General features: G+C 45.0%; 1 protein-coding gene across 3 annotated transcripts in view; it reads left to right on the forward strand.

Moving 5' to 3' along the window:
• PAPPA (pappalysin 1) overlaps positions 1 to 17,553 on the forward strand; it is a 256,746-nt gene that overhangs the window by 53,706 nt on the left and 185,487 nt on the right. For all 3 annotated transcript variants that reach the window (XM_073806482.1, XM_033858470.2, XM_033858469.2), the window contains exons 3-5: positions 2,830 to 2,975; positions 7,279 to 7,572; positions 16,353 to 16,545. In XM_073806482.1, coding sequence (XP_073662583.1) covers positions 2,830 to 2,975; positions 7,279 to 7,572; positions 16,353 to 16,545 — 633 coding nt within the window. The remainder of the gene's footprint in view (positions 1 to 2,829; positions 2,976 to 7,278; positions 7,573 to 16,352; positions 16,546 to 17,553) is intronic.

The raw sequence follows: 17,553 nt of genomic DNA on the forward strand, positions 1-17,553 counted from the left end.
CTACTGGCCCCCGTGAGAAACCACACTGGGAGAAAGGGAAACTCTCCCAACTAGCTGTGTGACCTGAGCGAGGTACGAAGGCTCTGTACGCCTCTTTTTCCTCCTCTGGAAAATGGGGATAATAATACCACCTACCTCGGTGTTATTGAGAAGATTAAAGGTGATAATCCTTGTAAAGTCAGACCACATGGAAGGGCCCAACAAACGTTAAATATCATTACTCAGAGGCTTTATCTCACCTACGACATCAGGCTGCCTGCTTGCTTATTCATGTATGTTTTTATTCATTGATTCATTTCCAACTTTACTCAAGAAATGCTTACCAGCTGTTCACAAGGATTCCTAAGAAAGAAGATGGCAGCCATAAAATGGGGCTGAAAGAAGCACACGGGTGAGCAAGATCCCTCTGTCAATTGAGAAAACGGTCCATTAAATAATATGCCTCCAAGAATATACAACAGAGAAAAGGCAGCCTCTTCAATAAGTGGTGCTCGGAAAACCGGACAGTTACGTGTAAAAGAATGAAATGAGAACACTCCCTCACACCATATACAAAAATAAACTCCAAATGGATTAAAGACCTAAATGTAAGGCCAGACACTATAAAACTCTTAGAGGAAAACATAGGCAGAACACTCTAGGACATAAATCACAGCAAGATCCTTTTTGACCCACCTCCTAGAGAAATGGAAATAAAAACAAAAATAAACAAATGGGACCTAATGAAACTTAAAAGCTTTTGCACAGCAAAGGAAAACATAAACAAGATGAAAAGACAACCCTCAGAATAGGAGAAAATATTTGCAAATGAAGCAACTGACAAAGGATTAATCTCCAAAATTTACAAGCAGCTCATGCAGCTCAATATCAAAAAAACAACCCAATCCAAAAATCGGCAGAAGACCTAAATAGGCATTTCTCCAAAGAAGATATACAGACTGCCAACAAACACAAGAAAGGATGCTCGACATCACTAATCATTAGAGAAATGCAAATCAAAACTACAGTGAGGTATCACCTCACACCATTCAGAATGGCCATCATCAAAAAGTCTACAAACAATAAATGCTGGAGAGGGTGTGGACCCTCTTGCACTGTTGGTGGGAATGTAAATTGATACAGCCACTATGGAGAACAGTATGGAGGTTCCTTAAAACACTAAAAATAGAACTACCATACGACCCAGCAATCCCACTACTGGGCATATACCCTGAGAAAACCATAATTCAAAAAGAATCGTGTACCACAGGGTTCATTGCAACTCTATTTAACAATAGCCAGGACATGGAAGCAACCTAAGTGTCCATCGACAGATGAATGGTTAAAGAAGACGTGGCACATATATACAGTGGAATATTACTCAGCCATAAAAAAGAAATGAAACAGTTATTTGTAGTGAGGTGGATGGACCTAGAGTCTGTCATACAGAGTGAAGTAAGTCAGAAACAGAAAAACAAAGACCGTATACTAACACATATATATGGAATCTAAAAAAAGGAGAAAAAAAGGTTCTGAAGAACCTAGGGACAGGACAGGAATAAAGACACAGACGTAGAGAATGGACTTGAGGACACGGGGAGGGGGAAGGGTAAGCTGGGACGAAGTGAGACAGTGGCATGGACATATATACGCTACCAAATCTAAAATAGATAGCTAGTGGGAAGCAGCCGCATAGCACAGGGAGATCAGCTCGGTGCTTTGTGACCACCTAGAGGGGAGGGATAGGGAGGGTGGGAGGGAGACGTAAGAGGGAGGAGATATGGGGATGTATGTATACGTATAGCTGATTCACTTTGTTATACAGCAGAAACTAGCACACCGTTGTAAAGCAATTATACTCCAATAAAGAGGTTAAAAAAAAATAATAATATGCCTGTGACTGACCCAAAGCTGTATCATTCCTATTCTGATCGGAGAATCACACTCCACAAGGGAAGCGGTCTTATTTATTGTGCGCCTAGGATATGCCAGTCTCTTTCCAAAGGCCATTTCTTTCTCTCTCCAACATATGTTTGTTCGGTGTATTAAAGAGCTGATGATCGTAGCGTGGGGAATTAATTTACTTTCCGAACATGTCAGTCTATATTCTAAATATCTACAATGGCAGCTACCCCAAATGCCATATCCCTTAGCCTATTTTATGGACAAAGAAATAGAGGCTTACAGAATGCAGAATCATCCACGGGAGGCAGATCACGCCCCAGCGTAAAGAGCATACGTTTCCAAGCTAGACAGAATTGGCCTTGAAACCCAGTTCTGCAACTTCGGGCAACCTGTTTCATCACTTTGGACCACATGTTGCTTATCTTGAGAACAGAGTAATAACACCTCCTTGCAAGGTTTGAGTAGAGATGCAAAGTAGGCCTCCTGGGACAGCTTTGTATTTGCCAAATACGTGGTCCGAGGTCCATAGTGAATGAATGAAGTTGGGAAGACGCCAAGGCTAGAATACATGTTATCTCTTCCATGGTCTGTTCTCAATCTATATCCACATTATGTTGCCCTATCCTCAGTCCATATAGCAGAGTCCTTAGGGGCACAGATGTTGACTTGAGATAAATCTAGGTTTTAAACTGAACTCTGCTATTGTTTATAAGCTGAGCAGTCTTCAAGTTTCTTAAACTCACAAGGACTTAATTTTTTCATCTGTAAAATGGGATTATCTCACTTACCATAGAAGATTACTGGAGGCAGTCCGTGAGACGATGTTTATAAAATGCTTAGCCAAGTGCCTGGCACATCGTGACTCAATTAATTTGGGAGTACCTGTTATTTGAATACTACCTTTTTTGGATGGTGATGACAGCCAAGGTTCTTTTTCTCTTACAGAGCATACTTGGATGTTAATGAGCTGAAGAACATTCTTAGACTGGATGGATCAACACACCTCAATATCTTCTTTGCAAACTCCTCGGAGGAGGAATTGGCAGGAGTAGCAACTTGGCCGTGGGACAAGGAGGCCCTAATGCATTTAGGTGAGAATTAGAAACTTCTTCAGGAAGAAATTGGATTAGTACAGGAATACGTTTAGTAGTAAGGATGATGATGATGGAGATCATGGTAGTGATGATGGTGAACAACCTATTTACTTATCACTTTTTAATTTTTCAAAACTCTTTAGCATTCCTTATCTTTCACACATCAAGTGATGCTTTGAGAAATATCACAGCGTTATTAATCCTGTTCTACCAATGGAGAAACTGAAGATCCAGAGGGGGAATGGGACTTATCCAAGGTCACAAATCAGCAGCAGAACCACAACTGGAATTTAAATTTCCAACTCTCTCCATCTGTTGCTTTCTCTTTATACCCCCTGCCTCTTAGTTCATGCAGATATCTTCTCTACCTAGTAACCACATTGTGCTGGCCCAGCCAGTGATGGGTTGACTTGAAAGATGCCAAAGAGGCAAGAGAGAGTTCGTAAGAACTCCCTGTTCCTCCATATTCCACCCAGCAACACCACCAGGAACTCTTCTTACATTCAAATTATTCAAATCCATAAACAAGACAGACGTTTACACAAACCAGTCACCAAAAGTCAGAAATGACAGTGGTTTCTGAACCAGGCCCTGTAAGCAAACGTTGTTCTTTAATTTTTCCATGCTCTCTTCCAATACACGTCTATAGGTAGACATGCGTTTTTCAGCTTGTGCATGTTTGAAATCATAGCATACGTGCATGTCTTCTTTTTCAATTAATATTCTTTTTTTTCACTTAGTATTATGCTATCTACATTTTCCCATGTTGAACAGTCTTCAAAATTACTTCCCACCCAACTTTTTTTCATTTAACATCACAAGAGGAAAACATCTCTCTAGGTTATGTCCAGTTCTCTAAAGACAAGATATTTTTTAACAGCCACATAATGTTCCATTGACTGAGGGCACTGCCATTGATTTGGCTCTTTTCCCCTTGTCAGAATGTTCCTATTATGTACACCAGTGAATAGTGATGACTCAGTGAGTACCTTCATCTGAGAATGTTAGGGCTCAGCAGAGTGATGGTGCTGGATCTTTCCTCAGGCCTGTCTGGTCTCCTGGTGATACAGCCAGAGTCCAGCAGCTGCTCTAAATCCACAATATCTTGGAGATAAGGGACTCTGCAACTTCAAACAATAAAGTTGTGTTGAGTCAAACTCTAGACTGAGTTCCCTCCAGACCACCGTCTTTTCCTAGTTGTTTTTAAGAGAGTGAAACCAATTTGTGTGTCTGTGTGTGTGCACACACACATATGTGTGGTTGTGTAAATAGATAGAAACAAAAATAAATATCCAGTGGTTCTAACTGGGTGGATTTTTATGCCCTAGGAGACACTTGACAATGTCTAGAGAACATTTTGGATTTTACAAATGGGGGAATGCTACTGGCATCTAGTGGGTAGAGGCCAGCGATGCTGCTAGATCTCCTCCAATACCCACAGTAAAGAATTATCCAGCCCAGAATACCAGTAGTGCTGTTGTTGAGAAACCCTGAGATAGGTGATGGGTGGGTAGACAGATAGACAGGCAGCCCTAGACAGACAGGGGCGAGGAGAAAGAGAGTGTGCAGCTGAGGCAAGCTGAAGCTGATTAGCTCGTGTCACATGCCTAACATGGTGTATGGTAATTTTGCTGGTTCAGGGCCAAAATACATGGTTGTTCTTAGCTGTGACTTAACGGGATGGCCTTAGGCAAGACTCTTTCCTTCTCCAGGTCTCAATTTCTTCAGATTTTAAAGGAATAGGTTAGACTTAGAGGGTCTCCAAGGACCCTTCTCAGTGCTGAAATTCTGTCCTCTTGGAAAATCAACCAAAAGCGTCATGATCAGAGTTTTAGAAGGGTTGAACAGCAGGCTTCTAAAATTAGAGAGAAATACTCCTGATAATACCGTGAATCTCAGAGACTGGCTCAGGACCAGGAATACAGAAGGCTATAAATCCATAGCATGTTATAGGATTTCAGGATGATGTCAGCCTCCAGCTATGTCACCTTTTAAGAGAAGCAGTGGAACAGGGCGCAAGCTCTGTGCTGTCGCTCTGTGAAAAGGGGAGCGTTGGGAGGGGATGAGGTGAAACAGACAGAGCCAGGCTGGACATTAAGTCTGCAATCCTGTCATTATCCCCGGAAATACCTGAGGGGTCCTGCCAGCCTCCCATTCCCCGTTTACCTCAATGTTAAAGCTTCATGGAAAGACAGAGAAGCATTGGCGCTCTCTATCGTAGCTGTTTATTTTAGAGCACGCCAGAGATGCAAAGTCACTTTCCCAAGATGACACAGCCAGTGCAAGACAGAATGAAGATTGCAATCCATGTCAAGCTAATTCCAGCTGGCCTCCAGGCTGCTGTCTCCCCATCCTGAGACATCTTGATCATAAGCAACTCCTCTGCAGTAGGCCCAATCAAACCCAATTTATTAGAACCATATATATATATATATTTTACCCTCTTTTCCTGCTGTTATGCCACGATCCCTGGAAAAAGCCTTGGGTGGGAAGGTGATTATGTTTCATATTATGATTGACAGAAAATAATTGAGAGAGATTTCCTGTCTCAATTTCTCTTCCTCCCTGCCTCTGCCTCCCCCTTCTCACATAGACACGCGCGTGCACACAGCCCCACACATCCTCTCGTACATCTTTATCTTTGTGCTGGAAGGCTCTGAGCAGTTCAGAATTAATAGACTCCATGAGCCCCATGGCTGAGCAGCCTCGCCCTCCCAGCAGTTCAGTCCGAGATAAAACTACCCCCATGCCTGCTCCAGGCTTGCCAGCACAAATCAGCACGGCCCTGGCTCCTCTCCATTCTTTCATAAGATCCTGCTCTGCACACAGTCACTGCTTGCAGGTTGCTCAGACTTGCATCTTAACCTTCCCTTAAACACACTTGGATTTCCTTCTTTTTTCTTTGGCCACCCCGCGTGGCTTGTGAGATCTCAGTTACCCGAACAGGGATCGAACCTGCGCCCCCAGCAATGAAAGCACCGAGTCTTAACCGCTGGACCGCCAGGAAATTCCCCACACTTGGATTTTCCAGTTGAAATATCTCTCTGCCAGCCTGTATGTATTTCTCCAGTGCCTAAAAATGAACATAGAGCCATGCTATCCATTGATTTTCCTGACATCTGGTCCATCTATCTGCCCAAGTGAAGCAAAGCCCCATCTTTTAAGACGTGGGGTAGATGAGGAACGCACAGGCAGGTCCTCTGGGGCTGTTGTTAAAGTACTCGCTCTGCTTCTGTAGGTCTGGGGTGGGGCCTAAGAGTCTGCGTTTTTAGTCACCCTCCAGGTGACACCGGTGCTGCTCGTTCTTGAGCTACACCTGGAGGAGCACGTGGTTAGACAGTAAGTAGGGCACCTGCTGTGTGTCAGGTGCTGTGCCGGCTGCCTACGCGTGATTACTTAGGCCTCACAAAACATCTTTAATTGGGTCGGCATTCAGCAAATATTCAACATACATTTAATGAGATGCCATCTTCTGGACCCTGTGGTGAGCATCAGCAGTAGGACTCAGATTAAGATCCCTGGCTCTGGAACCCAAGGATCTTGGGTTCAAATTCCAGCTCCCCATTTACTAATTCGATCATGGGCCAGTTCCTTCACCTCTCTGTGAGTCAGTGCCCCTCTTACTGGGTTGTGAGAGGATTCAGTGTGATTATACACATTAGACACCGAGCACAGAGCCTGAGGATACATAACGAATGCTCAAGAAACAGTGGCTGTTTTGACCAGTGTTATGATGGTGAGCGCGCCATGGTGCTGGACTTCATGAATATTCACTCTCAGAGGGCACAGAGCTGCAGAAACGGGATTCAGAGATGGCAAGCGATTTGCTCAACTTCACAGAGTTAGTGAAGGCAAAATGAGAACCGGAACCGAGGTGTCTCGCCATGAGGGCTTCATGTAAGCAAATGCCTGTAGAGTGTTTGTGAACCAGGGCATGCCACGCTTCCTAAGAAGTTGCAGCTGAAACGCTGGCCAGCCCAGAAATCAAAGTCCTTGAATTCTGATTATGCCCCTTCGTCTAAGGAGTTTGAAATCCCCTTGGTTAAGTTGCCTCACTTTTTTAGGCATCGGTGTTTTCAACTGAAAAATGAAGGGATTGCACAAAATGACTTGAGACTCCTTCCTACTCAATCAGTGATTAACACCGCAAGTCGCAACAGCTCTCAGCAGTGGAGTCATCGGGTGGAGAAGCCTGTGGTTACTTTGGGCAGCACCCCATTTACCCTTGGTTGATCTGGGGATACCTGCATCAGGAAGCAGAGTGCCCAGTTTGCCTAATCCTCTGGCTTTCCCCTTGCAGGTGGCATTGTCTTGAATCCATCTTTCTATGGCATTCCTGGGCACACCCACACCATGATCCATGAGATCGGGCACAGCCTGGGCCTCTATCACATCTTCCGAGGCATCTCAGAAATCCAATCTTGCAGTGACCCCTGCATGGAGACAGAGCCCTCCTTTGAGACCGGAGACCTCTGCAGTGACACCAACCCAGCCCCAAAGCACAAGTTCTGCGGTGACCCGGGGCCAGGGAATGACACCTGTGGCTTTAACAGCTTCTTCAACACTCCTTACAGCAACTTCATGAGCTATGCAGGTAAGGCCCACACTCTGCAGGGTGCACGGGGCTGGGTGTCAGACGTGGCCTCTGGTCCTGGCTCAGAGAAGCCTCGAGCAAGCTGCTTGCCTTTTCTGAGATTTCTTCATCCCAACAATTCCTTATCCCAAATAATCAAGATAATATTCCTTCCATGAGCACCTCGTGGATACAAGGAAGATGTTGTATCTGAGGGCTCCTCAGAAAGATACTTCAGGCAGCTCACCAGGACTGAAAGTAGGGAAACCTGCGCAGAAGGCCCAGCTCTGCCACAGGGCCACCTAATGCCTTGGGGTCTGTCACATGCCCTCTCTGGGTCCCGCTTTTCTCAAGAAAGTGGAATCTTTGGAACTGACCTCCAAGTTTCCTCCTAGTTTTGCAGCTGTAGTTTTCTAAGTTGGTGGTGCTTGAAACTTTATTTATTTATTTCTTTGAAACTTTTTTTAAAACACAGAACTCTCACATGCTCCTTTAGTGTTTTATTATAGAAAAAAATAGAGTGCTTTTGCAAATATGAAATTATTACATAAGTTGGTTATGTTTTTCTCCTAACTGCATATATCCTTTCAAAGCCCTTTTTCATACCATCAGTAACAGCGTTAAAGACTCATTCTTTGGATTCTAGGATGCCCTGTACTTCCTTTTAGTGTATATCAAGGCCACTTCCAGCCCCTATAACATCTTTGGCAAATCAGAAAAAGATATCCCTTCCTTAGGGCAGTCACAGCCCTCACTACTGGCCGCCTAACCAAGAGCTTTTGGGTAAGGCACCACCTGCAAAATTGCGCATGGTAGCCCAGCATCCAATTCTATTATAATATTCAACTTAAGTGTTCCTTTCCACCAACCAAAACAAGCGAGCTCTGTGAAGGCAGAGCTTTGCCCCTAAATACATCACTGTATTCTCAGTACCTAGCACAGGGCCTTGTGCTTTAAAAATGTTTGTTAAGAAGAAAGGGAGGAAGGAGGGAAGAAGGGAAAGAGAAACGCAGGAGGGGAGGAAAATGAATACATTCTCTAATAACAGGCATATAAAATTGATTCTTATCAATAATAATATTTCTACTTGTAAAAAAGCTTACTGTTCATAAAGGACTTTAATATACACCATCTTATTTAATTCTCACAAGAAACCTATGAGGTAGGAACTGTCACCATTTCATAGGTGACAGTACAATCCATAGGCTGACTGAAGTCTTTGGCCCCAGGTCGCACATCTGACTCAAAGGTTTTTGTTTTGTTGTTTTTTACAATGGAATTGCTTAGTTAAATCTCTAATTTTATTTTATTTTATTTTTTTAACATCTTTATTGGAGTATAATTGCTTTCCATTGTTGTGTTAGTTGCTGCTGTATAACAAAGTGAATCAGCTGTACATATACATATATCCCCATATCTCCTCCCTCTTGCGTCTCCCTCCCACCCTCCCTATCCCACCCCTCTAGGTGGTCACAGAGCACTGAGCTGATCTCCCTGTGCTATGCGGCTGCTTCCCACTAGCTATCTTTTTTACATTTGGTAGTGTGTACATGTCCATGCCATTCTCTCACTTCGTCCCAGCTTACCCTTCCCCCTCCCCGTGTCCTCAAGTCCATTCTCTACGTCTGTGTCTTTATTCCTGTCCTGCCCCTAGGTTCATCAGAACCATTTTTTTTTTTTTTTTTTAGATTCCATATATATGTGTTAGCACACGGTATTTGATTTTCTGTTTCTGACTTACTTCACTCTGTATGACAGACTCTAGGTCCATCCACCTCACTACAAATAACTCAGTTTCGTTTCTTTTTATGGCTGAGTAATATTCCATTGTATATATGTGCCACGTCTTCTTTAACCATTCATCTGTCGATGGACACTTAGGTTGCTTCCATGTCCTGGCTATTGTTAAATAGAGTTTCAGTGAACACTGTGGTACATGACTCTTTTTGAATTATGGTTTTCTCAGGGTATATGCCCAGTAGTGGGATTGCTGGGTCATATGGTAGTTCTATTTTTAGTTTTTTAAGGAACCTCCATACTGTTCTCCATAGTGGCTGTATCAATTTACATTCCCACCAACAGTGCAGGAAGGTTCCCTTTTCTCCATACCCTCTCCAGCATTTATTGTTTGTTGATTTTTTTTTAATTTTTGAATTTTACTTTATTTATATTTTTTATACAGCAGGTCCTTATTAGTCATCAATTTTATGCACATCAGTGTATACGTGTCAATCCCAATTGCCCAATTCATCACACCACCACCCCCACCCCTACTGCTTTCCCCCCTTGGTGGCCATACGTTTGTTCTCTACATCTGTGTCTCAGTTTCTGCCCTGCAAACCGGTTCATCTGTACATTTTTCTAGGGTCCACATATACGCGTTAATATACAATATTTGTTTTTCTCTTTCTGACTTACTTCACTCTGTATGAGTCTCTAGATCCATCCACGTCTCAACAAATGACCCAGTTTCGTTCCTTTTTCTGGCTGAGTAATATTCCATTGTATATATGTTTGTAGATTTTTTGACGGTGGCCATTCTGACCACCAGTATGAGGTGATACCTCATTGTAGTTTTGATTTGCATTTCTCTAATGATTAGTGATGTTGAGCATCCTTTCATGTGTTTGTTGGCAAGCTGTATATCTTCTTTGGAGAAATGTCTATTTAGGTCTTCTGCCCATTATTGGATTGGGTTGTTTGTTTTTCTGATATTGAGCTGCATGAGCTGCTTGTATATTTTGGTGACTCCAAGTATTTTTTTCTCTCGTTTACTCTCGTGCCTCTCTTCAAATGAGACCTAGCTGAAGGCTGAGTGGGATGTTGAGCACTTTGGGTGGCTTTCGAGCTCTGTCCCACAGATACGCCTCGGGGGGCTGCCCTGAGCGGCTGTGTGCCTCTAGGCCTCCATCTCTGCTTGAACCAGGGGAGCCCCCTTCCCACAGTTTTCCGTTTCTGTTGGAGTTTTGCCTCAGATTGCATTTGAAGAGAGGATTTCCCTCCTGAAACCCAATGAATTCGATGATTGCCCGTGGGTCTTCCTGGTTTCCCATTTGGGCTGATGACCTCTGGGGGCCTCTCCAGTTTAAGGTTCCTACAGTTCACACCTGAGGTCTCTTGAAGAGTCAGTGCCTACCCTTGGCACCGTAAACGGTCCTTAGGTTTGCGTCTCTAAAAAAGACCCGAGTACTGGGTATTTCCTCAAAAGCAGATTCCTGCTGGGCTCCCATTCCCAGCCAAGCCTGCATCTCACATCCGGTGCCCTGTCCTCTCACAGGGCCCTGCTTTCGTTCCATTTCTATAGCACCTTTCCTTGGCCAGCTCAATGCACATGGAAAATAAACAATAACATGAGTTTGGAAGTTTGCCGGCCTCTTAGGGGTCAGGAGCTGCCACTAGCTACCAGACCCCCATAAACTAAATCTTTTTTTGTTCCCCTTTGTACAGATCTAAAGGGTGATTGATTTAATGTTGTTTTTTTAAAGGAACCCCTCAGCTCAGTGACCCATTAACAGCAGAACTAATTCACTGAGCTACGATAACAAACTTACACCCGCAAAAGCATATTCAAGGCAACCACGAACTTTGAAATGTTTGTTTTCCTTAGGATCTCTGATAGATGAGGTGACAAAAGCAGCTGGATGAAATTCAAAATGCAGACCAGGATCGGGTTCTCAGGGCTGGGGAGAGCAATGCACAGGGGGTTTGCAGTCAAGGCAAGAGGGTGGAGACCTTGCCGGCTCAGCTGCTCCGAGTTCCTTCCTTCCTGGGTCCTCCAACTTGCTGCAGAGCTGTATGTGTTCTGTGTCTGCGCTGCCCTGTATGGTAGCCGTTAGCCGCGTGTGGCTGTTGAACACTTGAAGCACGGCCAGTGAGACTGAGGAACTGAATTGTTAGTCCTAAGTAATTTTAATTAATTGAACGTGGCTGGTGACAGGTCTACAGAGATTACTGAGTACCTGTGGCATGCCAGACGCTGTGGGAAACACTTCTTAGGCTTGTCTCATTGAATCCTCAAAATAACCCAATGGAGTAAATGCTGTTACTATTGCACCCATTTTACAGATGTAGAAAGTGTGGCTTAGGGAGTTTAAGTCACTTTCCCAGGGTCACACAGAAAAAACAAGGCATGCCTTCTATTGCAGAGCCTGCATTTAAGCAAGAATTATTTGGCTCCCTTTCTGATACTGGGGAAGTTTAAGAGAGTCCCAACTGCTCAGATTAAGCAGACACCAGGCAGGTGATGGGGCAAGCCAGGTCGAGCACCGGGTGAGTGCGGTCACGTTGAGCTGTTAGATAATCCCCAGGCAGATAGAAGGGCAGCAGCTCAGATTTTACTTCCTGAAGGTAATAGGCCATAGGGAGCCAACCAAGAGGACCCTCCAGACCCTGCCTCCTCAAGAGTGTGGAAACCAGGCCTTCCCCGCCCTTTGGGAGCAAGTGTCTTGTCTCCGTTGTTCTGTGTGTCTCTTTTAATATGCACATACGTTTTGACCCAGAAGTCCCACCTCTAAGAAGTATATCCTAAGGAAATAAATCAGTTGATGTGTTTAAAGGTTTAGTCCTAAAAATGTTCTGAGCAATGTTTATTCTCCAAATATTAATTAGACATTTACTGTCTGCCAAGCATAGAAAAGAAGTGCTTTTATACGTGTGAAAAGACAGAAGCTTCCTACAAGTCCAAAGAGAATGGGTTGCTGAAGTAAATCACAAGGTACCTATATGATAGAACGTTCTGTGATCACTGAGGATGCATAGCAGATGGCTGAGGGCCACAGAGCAGAGTAACCTAGTGGTTCAGAGTGTGAAGTGCGGAGTGTGGGGACCAACTTGAATCCTCTGTGTGCTAGCCTTTGACCTCAGGCCAGTTACTTCTCTCTGGGCCTGTTACTTCATGGATACCAGGGAGGTTAATCACCCTTACCTTGCATGACGGTAGGTGAGCTTGTACAGGTGAAGGCTTTAGATCTGTCCTTGGTACTATAACTCGTGCTCGATAAGTGACAATTAGTAGGATTATTTGTTCAGTTTAGCGTGAAAACAGCCCAGAGCCTAATGTATAGTGTAAGACCTGGAATATATATCATATATCATCACAATTATATATATGATGTTTGTGATAAGAATTACAGAAATCCACTGTAGATATTCACATCCATCTACACACACATATATGTGTATACTAGATATTAATTGTATTATCTCTAGGTAATGTTTACAGTAGCGTTTGTTTCTTTGCAATATTCTAAGCACATTCCAAATGCTCTACAGTGAATATAATCACTTATTGCTGTTGCTGTCATTATCATTATCATTATTTTTAAAACAACAAAACGGCAGAGACTTTTACAAAGGGCAACTCAGTTATTCACGCACTAGAAATGGGTTAGCTTGTTAAATGCTTTCATCAGCTGTAGGAAGCAGTTAGCATCACGATTCCTTATTTTACAGCGGGTAGAAATGAGGCTGTCAGGGATCAGCATTGTGCCCAAGACTCCACGGGGAGCGGAGGCCCTGAACCTCCATGCTCTGTGCCCTTCCAGTTATGGATGGAAATTGTTCTTGAGAGCAGAGTTTGATTAGAAAACTCAGGGCACAACTTCAAGAGCATGGGGACTGGTGCAGGCCCCCAGAATACTGAAATCCCCCCAAAGTCCTTTCTGCTTGGGGACAACGTGGGGACAGAAGAACAAGATGGGTTGGCTGGTCCTAGACACAAGGATCAAGTGGCCACGGATATCAGGAGGGAAAGCCTGTGATGGCAGAAAGCTAAGAGGGGCTGACCCGAGACGTTAGCTAATGGAGGCAGAGCCTTTATGATAAACAGAAACCCGTACCTCACCCAAGATTCTGGTAGCAGTTCAGCCTCTAAGCGATCTACCCTGGGAGGGACATTTTCCGACTAAAGCTTTAAAGTTCAGGTACAGTTCTGTTCTCCTACCAGGTTCTGTCACCTGTCCATTTTTCAAACTTTTTATTGACAGACATGGAAACGGCTAATGTTTAAGTTAGAAAAGGAAAATATGCTTCTTTGGGGGAAGAAAAGCAAACAAATCAGAAGGTAGAGAGGAAAAACATTGAAGTTTTTCTTCTTCATTCATCTTGATAAATGCTTTATACGTTCCAGCTCGTGGAGTCCACACCACAGCTCTAAGTAGTGGGGTTGATTTAAGTGTCCCCAGTTTACATACAAGGGACCTGAGTTTTAAAGTTACTTCCTTGTTTTGGAAGTGACTGACTAGAATTCTCTTCTGTGCATGTGCCTCCAGGTACAGAGTCATCCCCCTGTTGACAGAGGGATGTGTTATTTCTAATATTTTTACTATGTAAATGGTGCTTCAAAAGACATCCTTGTACATATGTTTTCCCTCGTGTTTGTTCATGAGTATCGATCTGTTGAATTCCTAAATGGGATGTTGTGAGATCAAAGAGAATGATTTACGTTCTGTTATTTTTTCCTGTTCCTGGTTTTCCAGCACTCACCCACCTTAGCGCATATGCGTGCGCACACACACACAGGCACTATTCCCGGTCCCGAGGCAGTGAGCGTTCACTGAGCATTGGTCATACCTCTTGATGTTGCACTTTTCATAACCCTCAGCAGTGTTCTGACATAAGCACTCTTGTTATCATCATCATCTCCACTTTACAGATGGGCAAACCGAAGCACTGAGGGCATAAAATCATTTGACTCCAGATTCCTGACTCCAGGTTCCTCATGCATGAATCTAACTACAGAACCCCTACTTCCTTAGCCATCATGTCCTTCTCCTGCCTGTAACCTATCCAGTGGCTTTTCCAAAGCTTTCAGGATGAAGTGCAAAGTTCATAGTAACAAAGGAAAATGCACCTAATGATCTAACGCTGCTTAGACCATCAAGTGCATTTGGACTCTATTCTCCAGGCAGTGGGGACCCATAGAACGTTTGGTATCCAAGGATTTACATGGGGGTATCTGGGCTTGAGAGTGATTTGTGTAACTAGCCACTCTTTTACAGTGTTTTCCAAAGGACACCCAATGTATGAAAGACTTCCCCAGGGTGCTGGAAAGGAGACTGTCAAAAATTGCTAAGGGGATCGGAGGCAGCTTCTGTGTGTAACCTCCTTGTACCCCATCCCTTCTCAAAGCTGGATTCTCAAGGTCATGTCCAACTGCCCAGCACCTGCCCAAAGTTATTTTCTGTTTGTTTGATAAGGGGAAGTGAGTTTATGCTGCGGGACTCCCAGTGGCGGGTTTGTTTTAAGATCTGGCGATCTCCGTGCTCCTCCGTCTGGGGCCCAGCTGCAGAAACCCTGACCAGGCGGACACCTCTGGGAAGTGGTGTTTTTGGAAACCAAGCCAAAACAGCGCCTTGCTCTGCCCCTGGGGCAGCTGAATAAAGCTGTTGGAGGGAGAGATGGGAGTCCAGCTTCTTCCTTGGGGTGGGGGGTTGGGGGCGGGTGTGGATAAGTCTCGGGTCGTGGCCTTCATTCCGCATCCTAGAAAAGAGAGACTAGAATTGAAGGTCGTTAGATCTAAAGACATTAAGAGATTGTATTCCAGCCCCCCTCAGACTCAGGCTCCACTCCTGTTTATCAAGCACCTGCAGGATGCTTTCCCCAGACAAGGTCTCATGTACCCTCAGAAAGAAGTTCTCATATGGATTAGAAACGTGGCCTTGGAGTCCAGACTGCCTGGGTTCGAATCTCAGATCTGCCCCTAGCTCTGTGCTCTTTAAAAAGCAGGTAGACCTCTCTCAGCCTCAATTTCCTCCTCTGTACAATGCAGAAATCACAGCATTTACTCCAAAACTAGTGGGAGGGTTATATGTGTCCAAAGCACAGTGCCCCATGCCTGGGAATTTCCCGGTGATAGCACTGTGCAGGAGGCGTCATTGTCCTTGTATTCCCGCCGTGGACACTCAGCCTGGACCGCTTCTGCGTCTGCCTGACTCCTGGCCCGTGCTTGCTGCGTAGGACACATCGGCTCTGCAGGCCTGAACTCCCCCTCCCGCCATGCCTCCCCTTTCTTTCTCAGTCTTAGCTGTGCAACCTGGTTGCCCTCCAGTTCCACATCCAGAAACCTCTCCGGTTCCTCCGCCTTCCTCAACATGCCGACTCCTCTTCGTCAGTAGTCAGTGTCACAGACCTGAACAGCCTTATAACCACCTTGACCCACACAGCGAACTGACCTTCACTCTATAACGAGGCAGGTAGCTCCTTGAGGGCAGGAATGTTTTACGTTTCCTTGGCCCTCGGCTTAGAGCAGAGGCTATGGAATCGATGCTCAGAAAGCTTGTTTGAAGGCCAGTGTCACTGCATCAGGAAACAGCACAATTAATGAATGAGTGGATGAATGAATGCGAAGGCGTGAGTGAAGGAACGAGTGAGTGCGTAAAAGAAGGAGTGAGTGGGTGAATGAGGGAATACACCAGAAAATGAGTGGATGAGTGAGAGAGGCTGAATGATTGGTGGGGAGGGAGCGGATAAGGGAATGTGTGACTTACTGACCAGGGGATTTGGCCCCGTGGAAAGCAGCTTGTCTTGCCTTTGTCCTTATCCGTGACCTCCCTCTCCAGGCTCAGACGTGCCTTTTCAGTTCTATCCTCCCTCCCCTTCCTCCTGTTCCCTCTCACCTGTCTCCAGAAGTGATGACTGCACTAATTTGTTCACAGACCATTAACTCTTGAGCACTGGAAGAGGCCGGCTCCGAGCTGGCAAGGGCTGGGGTGCTGGCTCTCGGTCCACTGGGAGACATCATCATTCTCTTGCCTGCCCGCCCGTGCAGCGAGGTTCTTATCTCTCCCTCTGCCCGCTTGCAGATGACGACTGCACTGACTCCTTCACGCCCAATCAAGTCGCCAGAATGCACTGTTACCTGGACCTGGTGTACCAGAGCTGGCAGCCCTCCAGGAAGCCGGCGCCTGTCGCCCTTGCACCCCAGATCGTGGGCCACACGACCGACTCTGTGATGCTGGAGTGGTTCCCGCCCATCGACGGCCACTTCTTTGAAAGGTGAGTGTGGCCTGTGAAGTGTTGATGCCCCTCTCTCTCTCCTGCCAAGAAGAGGGAAACTTGGAAGGGAAGCAGCCTCGGAGAGGGATTTCGCTGTGTTTTTTGTTCTCGATCTTGTTTAACGAGTGCCCGCCACGACTAGCACAATGACCGGTCCATAGAGGCACGATGTAGATTTGGGGGTCAGGGGATACATGAATGATTGCTAACAGAAATTAATGAGTAATGATGCATATTTTAAGTGGTGAATATTTAGCTTCATTTTATCATTAAAAACATGGAAACCTCTGTCGCCAGAACTTCCTCTGCGATGGAGGTACTGGTCTCATCTCCGTGAGCTCGGGAGTTGAAGTTGCCTCTGGTTAACGGGCTAACACCTTCCTATACGTATAGTATATGAAGGGTACATTATACATGAATACACAGGCATATATATACATATATATATATAAATTTATTTAATATATAATTTTTTTTTTAAGGCTTTTAGCTTTCTCTTGAATCAGCATTAAGCTGAGCAGGGCTCAACACTGATTTTTTTTTTTTTTTTGGCTGCGTTGGGTCTTCAGTGCTGCGTGGGCTTTCCCTAATTGCGGCGAACAGGAGCTACTGTTCATTGCGGTGTGTGGGCTTCTCATTGCGGTGGCTTCTCTTGTGGAGCATGGGCTCTAGGCGCATGGGCTTCAGTAGTTGTGGCACGCGGGCTCGGTAGTTGTGTCTCGCGGGCTCTGGAGCGCAGACTCAGTCGTTGTGGCACATAGACTTAGTTGCTCTGCAGCATGTGGGATCTTCCCGGACCAGGGATCGAACCCATGTCCCCTGCATTGGCAGGTGGATTCTTAACCACTGTGCCACCAGGGAAGTCCCACATATATTTTTGTATAATTAGAATCTGTGCCTGTGCCTAGTGTTGTTTTATAGAACTGAAGGTAGAATTTTTAGAAGATCAGAGGATGATAAACTGAGGCACAAGATACCTCAGTTCAGCTCCTGTCTGCCACTCACTAG

This window comes from Tursiops truncatus, chromosome 6, assembly GCF_011762595.2.
Source record: "Tursiops truncatus isolate mTurTru1 chromosome 6, mTurTru1.mat.Y, whole genome shotgun sequence".
In the NCBI taxonomy this organism is placed as follows: Eukaryota; Metazoa; Chordata; class Mammalia; order Artiodactyla; family Delphinidae; genus Tursiops; species Tursiops truncatus.